The sequence below is a fragment of the Ranitomeya variabilis genome, chromosome 2 (genome assembly GCF_051348905.1).
Source record: "Ranitomeya variabilis isolate aRanVar5 chromosome 2, aRanVar5.hap1, whole genome shotgun sequence".
Classification (NCBI taxonomy): Eukaryota; Metazoa; Chordata; class Amphibia; order Anura; family Dendrobatidae; genus Ranitomeya; species Ranitomeya variabilis.
Genome location: NC_135233.1, coordinates 438,756,714 through 438,773,839, shown reverse-complemented (window position 1 = coordinate 438,773,839; position 17,126 = coordinate 438,756,714). Strand labels below are relative to the sequence as shown.

At 43.8% G+C, this 17,126-nt stretch overlaps 1 protein-coding gene across 3 annotated transcripts in view; it reads left to right on the top strand.

The window, feature by feature from the left end:
• Nucleotides 1-3,578, top strand: part of PRDM11 (PR/SET domain 11) — a 63,726-nt gene extending 60,148 nt beyond the window's left edge. For 2 of the 3 annotated variants that reach the window (XM_077287064.1, XM_077287065.1), the window contains exons 10-11: nucleotides 389-988; nucleotides 1,278-3,578. In XM_077287064.1, coding sequence (XP_077143179.1) covers nucleotides 389-988; nucleotides 1,278-3,439 — 2,762 coding nt within the window. In that variant the 3' untranslated portion in view covers nucleotides 3,440-3,578. The remainder of the gene's footprint in view (nucleotides 1-388; nucleotides 989-1,277) is intronic. The other variant, XM_077287066.1, reaches the window with a different exon arrangement.
• Nucleotides 3,579-17,126: the final 13,548 nt, after the last annotated feature.

Genomic DNA, 17,126 nt, shown 5'->3' with positions numbered 1-17,126 from the left:
ATGATAGTTGTTAATAGATGTTAGTACGAGTTGTGTAAAATGTACAGTTCTGTGGTTCTCTAGCAGCTCAGGATTTTTTTGGTCATGGCTCATTTCTAGTTGGGAGGTCCTAAGCTTCGATCCAAATGTAGGCCTAGACCTATTCGAGAGGGGTAATCAGAACTTAGGTAACCGATGTTCTAGTTGGGAGGTCCTAAGCATTGATCCAAGTGTAGGCCTAGACCTAATTGAGAAGGGTTATCAGAACTTAGGTAACCAATGTAATATGACACCGTGGGTATTACCAAAGAATAATGGCCATCTTCTACTGAGGAAACCTTAAAAAAATGTAAGGCTTTAATAAGGGAACATGTGGCAATATGGTAACACACCTAATTTTCCTTTCCAGGAGAAAGAGGTTTGTTAAGGGAAAACAATGACAGAATCTTGGAAAACCAAGAAGATGTGAAAGGCCCGTTTCCACTCACTGCCCTTAAGCAAGGGAAGAGCCTCTACAAGCGAAGCTGTGAGGAGGGTGAGCTACACCGTCATACCAAGAAGAAAAAAATTGACTTAATCTTCAAAGATGTCTTAGAGGCTTCTCTAGAGTCTTCTAAAATGGAAGACTATCCCCTGGTGACAAGTAGTCCTATACTCGGGAAGAAGGTTCCTAAGTATCAGTATGAGAACCACGGAGATAGATGTAAAACAAGCCAAAAGTGGAAGGTCCCTCATGCCTCCATTCAAGGTCTAGACAGGGATACCAACCTATCAGAAGATGATCTAGAAGACCGCTCGTCTATCAAAGTAGAAAGTCCCGATGAGTTTGCCGCCCTTGGCGATACTGATGAAATCCCCACCACTTCTTTCTGCCCAAACTGTATCAGGTTAAAGAAGAAAATCCGTGAGCTTCAGGCCGAGGTTGAAAGGCTAAGATCTGGAAAAGTCCCTGAAGTTCCTCAGTTGCTTCCTCAGAAAACTGAGGTTCCAGAGTTTTCTGATATCTCAGGTATGGAATTGGCACTTGCCGACAGTTTACATTTAGTATTGTCTGTTTTCATGGTAGATTAGTTAGCTATCCTTGACACAATCAATTTACAGAACAAAAACTAGCTAGTGTTGGTATGTTTTTTTAATTTATGGGGTTCTTGGATGCAATTTTTTAATGAAACAAAAGTTTTTAGTCTTACATGGTCACATGGTGCATAATGATCTCTTTACTACCCATCTAATTTTTTTCTTTTCAATGTCCAAGTGAATTTTTTTTTTGTTTTGATCTGTTGACTTTTGTCTCCCAGCTCCAGAAAACATGTCCATCGAACCCACAATACTGGAAGACGACGATCAGGAAGTAGACTCTGCGGACAAGTCGGTCTCCAATGAGATACTGGCATTTACCGACGAGCCTTCTAAGATGTCTGCTTCCACCGGTAGACGGATCCGTCGCTTCAAACAAGAATGGTTAAAAAAGTTCTGGTTCTTGAGATACTCGTCTACGTTGAACGAGATGTGGTGTCACGTTTGTAGGCAGTACACAGTGCAGTCCTCAAGGACTTCTGCTTTTATCATCGGTTCCAAACAGTTTAAGATTCACACTATAAAGCTCCACAGCCAAAGTAACCTCCACAAAAAATGTTTGCAGCTCTACATGCTCAGGATGCACCCCGAAAAGACAGAGGAAATGTGCAGGAACATGACTCTCCTTTTCAACACCGCATACCACTTGGCTATGGAAGGCAGGCCTTATTATGACTTCCGACCTCTAGCACAACTACTGAGAAAGTGTGAACTCCGCGTAGTTGACCAGTACATGAACGAAGGCGATTGTCAGATTTTGATTCATCACATCGCCAGAGCACTTAGAGAAGACTTAGTTGAGCGCATTCGACAATCTCCTTTCCTAAGCATTATCTTAGATGGGCAAAGTGAAGAGCTTCTTGCCGATACAGTGGCAGTCTACGTCCAGTACACCAGTAACGATGGTCCACCTGCCACAGAGTTTCTCTCTTTTCAAGAGCTGGGCTTGCCAACCACTGAGAGTTATCTCCAAGGAATTGACAGGGCTTTCTCAGCTCTTGGTATCCGACTGCAGGACGAGAAGCCAACCGTAGGGTTAGGAGTTGATGGAGCCAACATAACAGCTGGACTGCGAGCAAATATGTATATGACAATCAGGAAAACATTGCCTTGGCTACTGTGTTTACCGTTTATGGTACACAGGCCCCACTTAGAAATTTTGGATGCAATTAGTGGAAACGAACTTCCATGTTTAGAAGAATTAGAAAATAACCTGAAGCAGCTACTTAGTTTCTACCGGTACTCTCCCCGTCTGATGTGTGAACTTCGACTTACTGCTGCAACCCTTTGCGAGGAAACAGAATTCCTAGGTGATATTCGGGCAGTGAAATGGATAATAGGCGAGCAGAACGTGCTGAATGCTCTGATTAAGGACTACCTGGAAGTGGTGGCCCATTTGAAAGACGTCAGCGGTCAAACACAACGAGCCGAGGCCTCTGCTATTGCATTAGCCCTCCTTCAGTTTCTCATGGATTATCAGTCAATTAAGCTTATATACTTCCTTTTGGATGTAATCGCTGTCTTGTCCCGCCTGGCCTACGTCTTCCAGGGCGAGTACCTCTTGGTGTCCCAAGTGGATGAGAAAATAGAAGAAGCCATTCAAGAAGTCAGTCGCCTGATAGATTCTCCTGGGGAATATCTTCAGGAGTTCGAAGAAAACTTCAGGGAAAGTTTCAATGGGATCTCCTTGAAGAATTTACGTGTAGCCGAAGCAAAGTTTCAGTCCATCCGTGAGAAGATTTGTCAGAAGACCCAACTCACCCTGGCCCAACGGTTTGATTCCCGAAGCCGAATATTTGTAAAAGCTTGCCAAGTTTTCGATTTGTCTATGTGGCCCCGGAGCACAGAGGACCTCGTAGGCTACGGAGAGGAGGAAATGCTGCAAATATACGAACACCTGAGTGGTATCCAGTCATTTCTTTCGGACTGTAGGGATGGTGCCGACACCAGAAGTGACCTATTGATGGAATGGCGAGAGCTTAAGGCTGATTACTGTACCATAAACAGTTTCAAAGATTTAATAGACCATATCTGTAAGTTCAAACAGAGATTTCTGCTCTTAAACAAGATAGTACAGATCCTAAAAGTCCTTCCCACATCTACGGCCTGCTGCGAAAAAGGGCGCAACGCTCTCCAAAGGCTGCGCAAAAACAACCGCTCAAGGCTTACTTTAGACCAGTTGAGCGACCTCTTGACTATAGCCGTGAATGGACCGTCCATCTCTAATTTCGATGCCAAGAGAGCTCTGGACGGTTGGTTTGAGGAAAAGTCAGGGAATAGCTACTCCTTGATCGCCGAGATGCTCAGCAAGATGTCTTCTGTGGACCAGAAACCCATGCTCCAAACGATGGAGCTAGGGTCCGAGTATTGCCAAGACATTTAAACTTTTTTTTTTTTTCGGCCCTGAAGCTATTGGATATGTTTTTTTTTTCTATCTATACTCTTAAGTTTTTGGTATATTATAAAAAAAAATTGTAAAAAATTAAATATATATAAATATATATTATATATATATTAATAGAAAAAAAATCCCACAAAATATTTACAAAAAGACTGAGCCTTTTCTTGGGAAACCTTACAAATGGTATCACATTTTTCACCTATGGCAGCTGGAATGGTTTCCTTACGGCCAGAACAGGACAGAGAAACCACAAACCTTTTCCCAAAGCATGTACAATCCCGACCAGGTACATTTTTTTTTTTGTATATACCCCTCTATTTTGTTCATAGGCCAGAACAAACATTTGTATGTCAGGACCCCGGAAGTCCAAATCCACATAAAGCGCTATAATTTTATATATATATATATATATATATATATATATATATATATATATATACAGTGCCTACAAGTAGTATTCAACCCCCTGCAGATTTAGCAGGTTTACACATTTGGAATTAACTTGGCATTGTGACATTTGGACTGTAGATCAGCCTGGAAGTGTGAAATGCACTGCAGCAAAAAAGAATGTTATTTCTCTGTTTATTTTTTTTTTAAATTGGGAAAAGTCTTTTCAGAGGGTCATTTATTATTCAACCCCTCAACCCACCAGAATTCTGTTTGGTTCCCCTAAAGTATTAAGAGGTAGTTCAGGCACAAAGAACAATGAGCTTCACATGTTTGGATTAATTATCTCTTTTTCCAGCCTTTTCTGACTATTTAAGACCCTCCCCAAACTTGTGAACAGCACTCAAACATGGTCAACATGGGAAAGACAAAGGAGCATTCCAAGGCCATCAGAGACAAGATCGTGGAGGGTCACAAGGCTGGCAAGGGGTACAAAACCCTTTCCAAGGAGTTGGGCCTACCTGTCTCCACTGTTGGGAGCATCATCCAGAAGTGGAAGGCTTATGGAACTACTGTTAACCTTCCACGGCCTGGACAGCCTTTGAAAGTTTCCTCCCGTGCTGAGGCCAGGCTTGTCCGAAGAGTCAAGGCTAACCCAAGGACAACAAGGAAGGAGCTCCGGGAAGATCTCATGGCAGTGGGGACATTGGTTTCAGTCAATACCATAAGTAACGTACTCCACCGCAATGGTCTCCGTTCCAGACGAGCCCGTAAGGTACCTTTACTTTCAAAGCGTCATGTCAAGGCTCGTCTACAGTTTGCTCATGATCACTTGGAGGACTCTGAGACTGACTGGTTCAAGGTTCACTGGTCTGATGAGACCAAGATCGAGATCTTTGGTGCCAACCACACAAGTGACGTTTGGAGACTGGATGGCACTGCATACGACCCCAAGAATACCATCCCTACAGTCAAGCATGGTGGTGGCAGCATCATGCTCTGGGGCTGTTTCTCAGCCAAGGGGTCTGGCCATCTGGTCCGCATCCATGGGAAGATGGATAGCACGGCCTACCTGGAGATTTTGGCCAAGAACCTCCGCTCCTCCATCAAGGATCTTAAGATGGGTCGTCATTTCATCTTCCAACAAGACAACGACCCAAAGCACACAGCCAAGAAAACCAAGGCCTGGTTCAAGAGGCAAAAAATCAAGGTGTTGCAGTGGCCTAGTCAGTCTCCTGACCGTAACCCAATTGAAAACTTGTGGAAGGAGCTCAAGATTAAAGTCCACATGAGACACCCAAAGAACCTAGATAACTTGGAGAAGATCTGCATGGAGGAGTGGGCCAAGATAACTCCAGAGACCTGTGCCGGCCTGATTAGGTCTTAGAAAAGACGATTGTTAGCTGTAATTGCAAACAAAGGTTATTCCACAAAATATTAAACCTAGGAGTTGAATAATAATTGACCCACACTTTTATGTTTAAAATTTATAAAAATTTAACTGAGCAACAAAACTTTTTGGTTTGTAAGATTTATGCATCTGTTAATAAATCCTGCTCTTGTTTGAAGTTTGAAGGCTCTAACTTATTTGCATCTTATTAAACCTGCTAAATCTGCAGGGGGTTGAATACTACTTGTAGGCACTGTATATATATATATATATATATATATATATAATCTATGTTTTATCCTAATTTGTATTCTCCTTTTATGTATTATGTTAAAAAAAGCAACTAGACTATGTATCTTGTATCTAAAAATCACCAAATGGGCAAATTTTTATTTTCATTGCCTCTCTGTCCCCAGGGTACAATGGTGGGGGTGCTTTTGGGTCCAAAGGTGGCTAAACCGCACTTCGGGGAGACTCTTCATTCTAAGGACAAACACTGTAGAGGTCGCCCCAATGTTTATTATACCTGAATCACTTTCCTTTTACGACACTTACTTTTGTAATCACACACAATGTATACTTATTGTATTGTTTGAGGGATTTTATGGCAGAGTTTATGTTTAAAAAATATTTTTTAAATATATATATATATATATATATATTTTTTTTTTTTCTTAATACTGTAATGTTTTAGCTTGTACGGATGTAGCAGAGCTGAGTTTGTAATTTGATGCAGTTTATTGAGATATCACATTGATAGCTGAATCTGTACTTTCCTTGGATCGAAGGACTGCATAAAGAAAAGAAAATGTTAAATTGCAAACTCGGCTCTGCTACATCTCTATATTGCTGCGGAGAGAATTCATTTCGTGAAATAAAAGAATAAGCTAAGGTTTTCCAGTCCATCGTGGGTACATGATACAGTTTTTAAGGAAAACTGGGATATGGTATGTAAGAAAGGAAAATCAATAAAGGGGTATTCCTATCCACTTACCACCGATGTGGCAATGTGACAGGGGGAACGGAGGTGGTCGTCACAAATGGTTCCATTTCTCCCCGCCATATTAGAAGATGACAGTGTTATGATGAGAGAATCCGTTCTCAGGACCCTGGTCCACCGGCTACGTCAGTAGTCCGTGGCTACTGGACGGGAGCCCTTCAAACTGCCTCCTATAGTGCTGTAACGATCAGTGTCCCTTCTGATTAGCGGGCCCAGTGCAACATCATAAGTGTATCACTAAGCAGAAGAGGCGCTGGGGATGCCAGCCGGTAGGAGGCAGTTTGCTGGACTCCCATCGGATGGCAATGGACTACTAATGTGGCCACTGGATCAGGGAACAGCAAATCGATTCGCTCATCTATAGTGGGGATCTCTGTTACCGATTTACAATTAAAAGAGTTGTTCAGCACTGCTATCATTGGGATAGGTCATCAGCATCAGATCAGTGGTGATCCGACAACGATCACCGTTAGAAATGTACAGAACCAGAACAGCTCAGCTACTGTGGAATTGAATGTGAACTGAGCTGCAGTACCCGAGATTAACCACTACAGAGTGTACAGCGCTTTTCTGGTTTTGCACACTGTGAATCTACGTTGGCGGCAGGACCAGCTGATCGGCAAAGATGCCAAATGTCAGACCGCCTCCAATCTTAGTCTTGGTCAAAAAGTTTAAAGGTACATCTTTGGGGATGAATATTAGACAGTGGGGGTCTGACTTTTGGGACCTTCAACAAGGGGCACCTAAAAAAAAAAAAAAAGCCCCTGCTCAGCCACTACTCCAAAAAACTCCTCTCTATGGGAGATATGGAAAAGGACCACTGTCCTCATAAACTAGCACATCTAAGTTGGGGCTGGCGACTCCCGTTCTTGTGATTAAACTAGGCCTCTGGGTACAGGTGATTAATATTTTAGGCTGGAATACCTCTTTAGGGGGATTTTCTCAATAGACCCGGTGGCCATTTCTTCTGATTGTCTCCCCATTTAAAGGTGATAGCCCATATGCCCTAATAGGACGTATGGTGAGGGGTTGACTTCTTGAGTCAGTCCCTTTAAGTTTTCCTTTCTTCTAGATCTATTCCCAGTTTTTGCAAAAAAAAAAAAACTGCGACTGAACCGCGTGGTGTGTGAACTCAACTATCACATAATCCTCATCCAAAGCAGCTATTTCCTGTCCTGTAATGTAAGAATGTGAGGCCGGACTCTGCCACCATGGTTACTAGCATGCTGCAATATGCAGGCATCCTTTATAAAAATCTAAAAAATATATTAATAAAATGAGATAAAATGCCTGCAGTAAGCCAGTTCTTTGTGTGTACGCCTTGTGTGTCCCATATCATATTGACTAATACAATTCTGTGTGTAGGTCACGTCAGTGCCTGAAAGCCATGAATCCAGCAAAGCAATATAATGTACCAATTTATATGCCAGCCTGATCTGTGAGGCAGTACTACATAAATAGAGGAGGCACTGTGTACATACAAAACTGATCCTGTACTCAAGAGCTGCACTCACTATTCTGCTGGTGCAGTCACTGTGTACATACATTACATTACTGATCCTGAGTTATATCCTGTATTATACTCAAGAGCTGCTCTCACTATTCTGCTGGTGCAGTCACTGTGTACATACATTACATTACTGATCCTGAGTTACATCCTGTATTATACTCCAGAGCTGCACTCACTATTCTGCTGGTGCAGTCACTGTGTACATACATTACATTACTGATCCTGAGTTACATCCTGTATTATACCCCAGAGCTGCACTCACTATTCTGCTGGTGCAGTCACTGTGTACATACATTACATTACTGTTCCAGAGTTACATCCTGTATTATACTCCAGAGCTGCACTCACTATTCTGCTGGTGCAGTCACTGTGTACATACATTACATTACTGATCCTGCGTTACATCCTGTATTATACCCCAGAGCTGCACTCACTATTCTGCTGGTGCAGTCACTGTGTACATTCAGGGGTTGGACCAAATAATGGAAACGCTTATCGTTTTGGCATCATAATCTTCGAACATGTGATAAACATGCAAACCGTGACATATGGTAATGTTTTGTAATTGATTTTGCATAATTGTAAGAACATTGATGAGAACCTGATACCAATGGCAGACTTCTCGGATTTTCAAAGAGGCCAAATTGTTAGTGCTCGTATGGCAGGCGCTAGTGTAACAGAAAGTGCCCGAATGCTTGGCGTGTCAAGAGGTACTGTCTCCAAAGTAATGACTGCGTTTGAAAGAGAAGGAAAAACGTCCGCAGCAAAGCACAGGTCCGGCCAAAATTCAAAGTTGACTGAGAGAGACCGTCGAACTCTAAAGCGAATTGTGAGAGGATCGCAAGACCACAGCTCCGAAAATCACTGCTGAGCTCAATGAACACCTACAGAACCCAGTTTCCACGAAAACTGTTCGTCGGGAGCTGCACAAATCTGGATTCCACGGAGGAGCTGCAGTTAGAAAACCGCTGCTCTCAATGACAAATGTTTCCAAGCGTTTAGAGTGGTGTAGAAACCTCCAGAATTGGTCCCTCGAGCAGTGGAAACGTGACATTCTCAGACAAATCATTGTTTACCATATTTCCGACCTCCGGCTGAGTACGTTTGGAGACAGCCGAAAGAAGCATTCCATCCAGACTGCCTTCTCCCAACCGTAAAACATGGTGGAGGTTCTGTGATGATCTGGGGTGCTATTTCGTGGAGATCTGCCGGGCCAATGATATCCCTCATTGGAAGAATTAACAGCCGAGATTATTTAGGCATTTTGGGCGACCAAGTGCATCCAATGGTTCAAGCACTGTTCCCGGAGGGGAACGCCATCTTTCAGGATGATAATGCACCAATTCATACAGCTAGAATCGTTAAAGCATGGCACGAGGAACATTCTAATGAAGTTGAGCATCTCATCTGGCCCCCACAATCCCCAGACCTCAACATTATTGAGCATTTATGGTCGATTTTAGAGATTCAAGTTAGACGTTGATTTCCGCTGCCATCGTCGCTGAAAGAACTGGAGGGTGTTTTAACTGCAGAATGGGCTAAAATTCCTTTGGAAACAATTCACACCTTGTATGAATCCATACCTCGGAGAATTGAGGCTGTAATCGCCGCAAAAGGTGGACCTACACCATATTAAAGGGGTTGTCCACTACTTTCAATTAACCCCCCAATGTATCCCCCCGGGGCCCCTGATGAATTGTGTAATTACCTTCCGTTGCCATTTTCACCTGTGAGCGGCGCTATTCCGGCGGCTGAGTCCGGGTCACGTGACCCCCAGGCTGCAGCCGCCGCTTATTTCTGCCGACGTCACGTCAATTTCCAGACTCTGGAAATTGACGTGACGTCAGTAGCAGGCGTGAGCCAGCCTCACAGTCAGCAGTCACTCATCAAGAGTGACTGGGCTGTGGGCGGGGCTGGTGGCTGCAGGCCTGTGCTGGGGGCGGGCGGGGCTAGGCAGGGATGTGCTGTGCGGGCTGGCGCCGGTGCTGTGCGGGCTGGCGCCGGTATGTGCTGGGGTCTGCTGGGGGGGGTGGTCTTTGGGTTGTGTGTGTGTGTCTCTGTGTGCAATAAAAATAAGTAAACTGACTGAACAATATATATAATAATTTATGCTAGTGCATAGCCAAAAAAGACACATACAAAATAGATTATGGCCGCACTCATCTGTGCTAAAGTAAGGAAATGTGAAATATAAGGAATATGAATAGCATAATGGCTTATGAACTTTATGAAAAAACACATGAGATATTTAGCACAAGATTTGGCCAAACGTTGTGAGCCCATTCACCAAACGTCAAGGTAATCATGTAGCAGACATGCACCATGCGACGACATCCAACATGCACCATGCGACGACATGCGACATGTACCATGCAATGACATGCACCATGCGACGACATGCACCATGCAACGACATGTGACATGCACCATGCGACGACATGCACAATGCGGCAGACATGCACCATGCCACGACATGCACCATGCGACGTGCACCATGCGACGACATGCACCATATGACATGCGACATGCACCATGCGACGACATGCAAGATATGACATGCGACATGCACCATGCGACGACATGCACCATGCGGCAACATGCGACGATATGTGACATGCGACATGCAACATACCACATACAGTACGCACATACATACAACATACATACAGACATACAGTACATGTAATATACAGTACAGACTCACCATCACTTGTCACCTTGATCCCTGAAGCCATTGTCATCTGTAAAAAATATTAAAATAATAAGCAACCAATATACTCCCTGATCCGCAGAAATCCAATTAAAACGAGTGTCCCTCGACGATCTCCCGTGGAGAGCAGGAGCATCTGCTGATGCGACTGCTCTCCAGGGGCTCCAGGAATACAATGATGGAAGGTATCCTTCCACAATGTATTCCTCACAATGTATTCCTACGCCCCTGTGAGAAAATAGTCCCTAGTCTCACTTTATGGCATTGCTGTATGAGACATTTTCCCAGGCAGCAATTGCCATAAAGTGAGACTTTCAACTTTAGTAACCTCAGTGATGCACTGCAGGAGCCATTGTCTCCTGTCAGTGTGTCACTGAGGGTCCTATAGAGCAGTGACATCACCCGATGTCACTGTTCTATAGGAGAGATCGTCGTGGGACACTCGTTATTAATTGGACTACGGTGGACAGGTAGTATACGGTTTATTATTTTACGTTTTTTGCAGGTGCTGAAGTATGGTAAGTATGGTGAAATGAAGAATATTAAAATACTTTTTTCCTAATGTGTGTGTGTTTTATTAACCCTTTCTTATTATTGGATTAATAACGGATAGGCGTCTTATTGACGCCTCTCCGTTGTTATCCCGGCTTAATGTCACCTTGCAATAGCAAGGTGACATTAACCCCTTATTACCCCATATCCCACCGCTACACGGGAGTGGGAAGAGAAGGGGCTAAGTGCCGGAATTGTAATCTGTAAGATGCGCCATTTCTGGGGCGGCTGCGGACTGGTATTTGTAGCCGGGGGGACCAATATCCATGGCCCCTCTCTAGGCTATGAATATCAGCCCGCAGCTGTCTGCGTAGCCTTTCTGGCTATAAAATATATGGGGACCCCACGTTATTTTTTTTTGGGGGGGTCTCCCTATTTTAATAGCCAGTAAAGGCTACGCAGACAGCTATGGGCTGGTATTCCTAGCAGGCTACAAATATTGGCCCCCGGCCGTCGGCTTTCCCCCTCTGGTGCAGAAAATTGCGTGGGAGCCCACGCCGTTTTTTCCGTTTTTTTAATTAAATGCTCATAAAGGCCTATTTCACCCTTGCGTCGGTACGGGTCCTTCGCTATGCGTCGGGCCTACGTACTGACGTACGTTGTGAAATTTGTGCACGTCGTGGGTAGCGGATGCAGTTTTTCAACGCATCTGCTGCCCATTCTGAAGTCCGGGGAGGAGGGGGCGGAGTTTTGGCCGTGCATGCGCGGTAGAAAATGGCTGACGCGACAGACAAAAAAAACTTTCAATTGAACGTTTTTTCGTCCCAACGGGCCACCAAAACACGACGCATCCGTTGCACGACGGACGCGACGTGTGGCCATCCGTCGCGATCCGTCACTAAGTCTATGGGTAAAAAACGCATCCTCCGAGCACATTTGCAGGATCCGTTTTTTTACCAAAAAGATGGATTGCTAAAAACGCAAGTGTGAAAGCCTTAGGCTGCCTTCACACTAGCGTCGGTAAGGGGCCGTCGCGCTGCGTCGGCCCGACGTACCGACGCATACTGGTCCAGTCTTAAGACGCTTCCGCTGCCCCATTGCAAGGTCCGGGGAGGAGGGGGCTGCGTTTCGCCCGTGCATGCGCCGTCGAAAATGGCGGACTAGACGCACAAAAAAAGTTACATGTAACTTTTTTGTGCCGGCGGTGCGCCAAAACACGGCGCAACCGTCGCGCGACGGTTGCGACGTATGGCACTGCGTCGCAATGCGTCGCTAATAAAAGTTTATGGAGAAAAAACACATCCTGCGGGCAACTTTGCAGGACGCGTTTTTTCTCCACAACGACGCATTGCGACGTGCAGTGCACGACGCTAGTGTGAAAGTAGCCTTAGAAACATCGGCCTTTCTATTATATATCTGTGGATATATCTATCCATAGATATATTTATAGATAGATATATCTATAGATACATAGATGTATCTATCCATATATTTGGCTGCTCTCACATCAGGTTTTTGCCGTGAGGCACAATCCGGCGAGTTTTGAAAAAAACGGATCCATTTTTTTTCCGCCGGATCCGTTTTTTTCTCATATAGTTGTATTAGCGCCGGATTGCGCCTGATGGCCACACGTTTCATCCGTTTTTTGCCGGATCCGTCAAAAAAGCTGTTTCCGCCGGACGGAAAACATACAGAGGAACGTTTTTTCTGTCCGGCGAAAAAACGCACAGCGACGGATCCGGCAAAAAACGTATGAAACTGAGATGTGAAATGATGAATCCGGCCTTGCAATCCGTTTTTCATGCATGTTTCCATTCAAATCATGCACATTTTCCGTTTATTTATTTATTTCCAAAAACGGCATTAAAACCGTGCATAAACCGCACCATAAAAAGCATCAAAACTGCATCAAAACCTGGTGCAGTTTTGGTGCGGCTTTGATGCAGTTTTTGGTGCGGTTTTGATGCAGTTCTTGGTGCGGTTTTGATACAGTTTTTGGTGCGGTTTTGATGCAGTTTTTGGTGCGGTTTTTGCGCAGTTTTGATGCAGTTTTTGGTGCAGTTTTGATGCAGCTTTTGGTGCAGTGTTGTTGCAATTTTGGTGCGGTTTTGATGCAGTTTTGATGTGTTTTTTGTGCAGTTTTGATGCGTTTTTTTATGCAGGTTTTTGCACGGTGTCGATGCATTTGTTAATTCGCTTTTGGTGCGGTTTTTATGCGTTTTGGAAAGCTAAATAAAGATGTATTATTGAACAAAAAAAAAAGATTTGTGATGTCATTATTGTCCAACCTATTCTTTTACATTTGTCCAACCCACACTCCATTACACACACAGATAGATGATAGATGAAATGGATAGACAGATCTACATATAGATAAATCTATAGATGCATACATCTATCTATTCATATATCTATCTATAGATGTGTCTGGATAGATATATCTATTGATAGATGTATGGATAGCGTAGGGTGCGTGTCCACTGTCCGGATTACATCCGGATTAGCTGCAGATTGGATGCTGCGTACTTGTAGTCCCATCGGATGATGCCTGCACACACACCCCAAAAGACCCCCCGCACAGCCCCGCACACACCCGAACAGGGCCGCACATCTGAACAGTCCCGCACTCATCCGAACAGCCCGCAGACCCCGCACACACCTGAACAGTCCCGCACAGCGCCGCACACATCCGAACAGCCCGCAGACCCCGCACACACCTGAACAGTCCCGCACACATCCGAACAGCACGCAGACCCCGCACACACCTGAACATTCCCGCACAGCGCCGCACACATCCAAACAGCCCGCAGACCCCATCCGCACACACATACACGCACACCGTCACCACCCACACACTTCCCTCCTCCCGAACTGCAGCGTTTCTCGGACCCACATCCGCATCTAAACTGCAGATCTTTTTTATATCTGCGATTTTGCTGCGGATGTGCCCAACTCAATGAAAGTCTATGGGTGCAGAAACGCTGCAGTTCCGCACAAAAGAAGTGACATGCTGTGAGAAAAAAAGCTGCGTTTCGGTGCGGCTTTTTCCGCAGCATGTGCACAACAAGTCTGCGGCTCCAATAGACTTACATTGGTTGTGCACTACACTGCGGATTTGATGCAATTCCGTGCGGCAAAAAATGCTGCGGATCTGCAATCAGATCCGCAATGTGTGCACACAGCCTTAGCATTTAGTGAACCTAGCAAAAAAGCCAACCAAAAAACAAGTGTGGGATTGCACTTTTTTGCAATTTCATTGCACTTTGAATTTTTTTCACATTTTCTGTTACATGACATGGTAAAACCAATGGTGTCGTTCAAAAGTAGAACTTGTCCCGCAAAAGACAAGCCCCCACATGGCCATATTGACGGAAACATTATGGCTCTGGAAAGAAGGGGAGCGATAAACGAAAACAAAAAAGCTCCAGGGGTGAAGGGGTTTAGAAACATGGATATGGACATATCTATGGAAATAGACATATATCTGTATGTATCTATCTATCTATCTATCTATCTATCTATCTATCTATCTATCTATCTATCTATCTATCCATCCGTGTGTAATGGAGTGTGGGTTGGACAAATGTAAAAGAGGAGGTTGGACAGAAATGACATCACAAATCTTTTTGAAGATAGAGGGGGGAGAGGAGGGAGGGGTTGGGGTGTGTTTTGGAGTGGGTGTGCCAGGTGCAGAGTTACAGGCGAGTGCAATGCATCATGGAACTTGTAGTATTAGAGCACAGTAAGTCAGGAGAAAGGAAGTTGTCGATTAACCCCATGAGAGCTGGATCCAGCACTAAAGATGTGCTGCTACAGCATGATAAAAGGTAATATTGCTAAAATAAACACAGTAGATGTTTTCAGTGGCACATAATAGCAAGATTTATGAAAAAAAAAAAAAGGTTATAGGTAGTGGACAACTTCTTTAAACTAACTTTTGTTGATGTTTCCAGGTGTTTCCATTATTTTGTCCAACCCCTGTACATTACATTACTGATCCTGAGTTACCTCTTGTACTATACTCCAGAGCTGCACTCACATTTCTATATACTGCTGAGAATGGACCTGGAACTGGTTACTAGGGACATGCTGCCTAACAATCCAGTATAATTGATAGTGTTCCTTTAGCAAGCAGACTGTCTCAGATGTCTCGGTCTCAGATGTCTCTGCTTTTTGTCTCTGTGTCAGATGTCTGAGATTTTCTCCTTATCTGCAACCTGTTTTCTCTGCCCTCCCTGAGACTGTACACACATTCTTTCTTTCCCACAATGTGGAAATCTGCTGTCCCCTGGAGCAAAGAGAGATATCGGGAGCTCTTATGGAACTGTAGCATTTTTGTATATCAGTTACAGAAGGAACTTGGATACGTTATTCTGCACCAGCAAAATGGTAGAAAATTTGTAATGAACACTAAAAATTTGCTTGACTTTGCATTTCGTATTCAAATGAGCCATGTAAAAAAGTGCAAAGGTTAACTCTTCATAGTTTACTAAAAATGTAGCTGTTTCCAATTTCCTTTAAAGTTTCATTTTTGGCGAATGGTTTTTCACATCTGGTGAGATTTACAGTTGACATTTGTTTGACGGTAGGTAAATACTGTATTCCTGGAAGCACAGAGCATCACTGATCATAAGTGATTCTTTCTAGGGGTGGTGCCACGAGTTTTCCGCAACAGAGAGGAGCCAGAAGACCGCAACATCTGATTTCTCCTACTTCTCCACTGAATAGTTGCACTTCACCTTCATATTAAATGGTGTAAATTTCTTTTGGCAGTGCAGGGGTTAATCTGCTCAGTTGAGAGCTCCTGGAGGTTTAGGCTCTCAGCTGTGTACTGTTGGCCACTCCCATTTCCTATATAATCTGGGCCTTGGCTAGCACTCATTGTCAGAGTAGTTTATGCTGCATGGCTGAAGGTTGTTTTTGTTTATTATTGGAGAAGGCATTTGGTGGATTTATCTGTGACTGTTGCTAGGTTTTGAGAGTGTGATAATTCCCTCTCTTCTCCTACTTTGATTTAACCCCATCCTCCACTCCCCGGTGTTTACCCGATGTAATGTACGTGGCCCTGGCGTCTTCACCATTAGAAGTAATCCGGGGAGCAAGGCAAGCTAGGGCGCTCCCTAGCATTAGGGACAAAAAAGGAACCCATGGTCCCGGGACACCCAACAACAGAGTCGTGACAGCTGGCATATACCATAAGAGGCACTCTTTACCTCTTACATCTACCTCTTCTTCTACCATCTCTTAGGAATCGGTGAGCTCAGTGCTCTTGTGATCAGTGGGACTCCCAAGTTATCACTTATACAAACTTTTTACAACCCCCTTTAATCTTCATATACTGAAAAGTTTCACAACTTACTAATGTAGTACATTTTTCATTTTTTCAACATCTGTGCTTGCAATTAGTGAATGCCAAGATTCTTGCAGTTACTTTCTTACGTACCCCTTAAATTTCATATCTACTTACACCATCGCTTTAGGTTACCATTAATGAAAGGATGTTGAAGCTGAGGTTTGATATTCCTGACCCCTCCTGGGCTCTGGTCTTATTCTCATTGAGGCCTGACCGAAAATACTTCCCTGGTTCATAGACCATTGAAGGCCGATATTCACAATGAGGTACAAATGGAAATCACACTGACCTAAAATCAATAACATATACTAAATATAATTATCTTCCCTACCCTGGTCGTCTAGATATATATTTTTTCTAATACCGTCCATCAATATATTTTTAAGAATTAAATCAATCTGTGCAGCTGTATTTCACAGTTGGGTTTCCAATGTAATGCATTGGTATATCCAACAGGTGGCGATGTTGTTGGCTGCAAAATGCTTAGTCCTTGAAAATCTCTTGTTATGTATGTCATTAATGTTTTTATTTTATTTTTTCACCCCAGGACAGGGGGGATTTTTTTTAATACTTGTGATAAGTAATTTTTTTAAGGTATGGGCTGATTGTCGATTGTGATTTGGCTAGACTTTACCTTTCTTTGCAAATTCATTGACGATGATCATTTTAAGCTTGTATGTGTGACCTAGGACTGATGCGTTGTGATTGTAAAACTAAAACTATGCTGATCAACATTCAGTTTGCAGCACCAAGAAAGAAATGTGGAGTTATTGAAATCACAGTTGGGAGACGTGTTACTGATCTGCAAGTTATGGAAGAATGGAAGC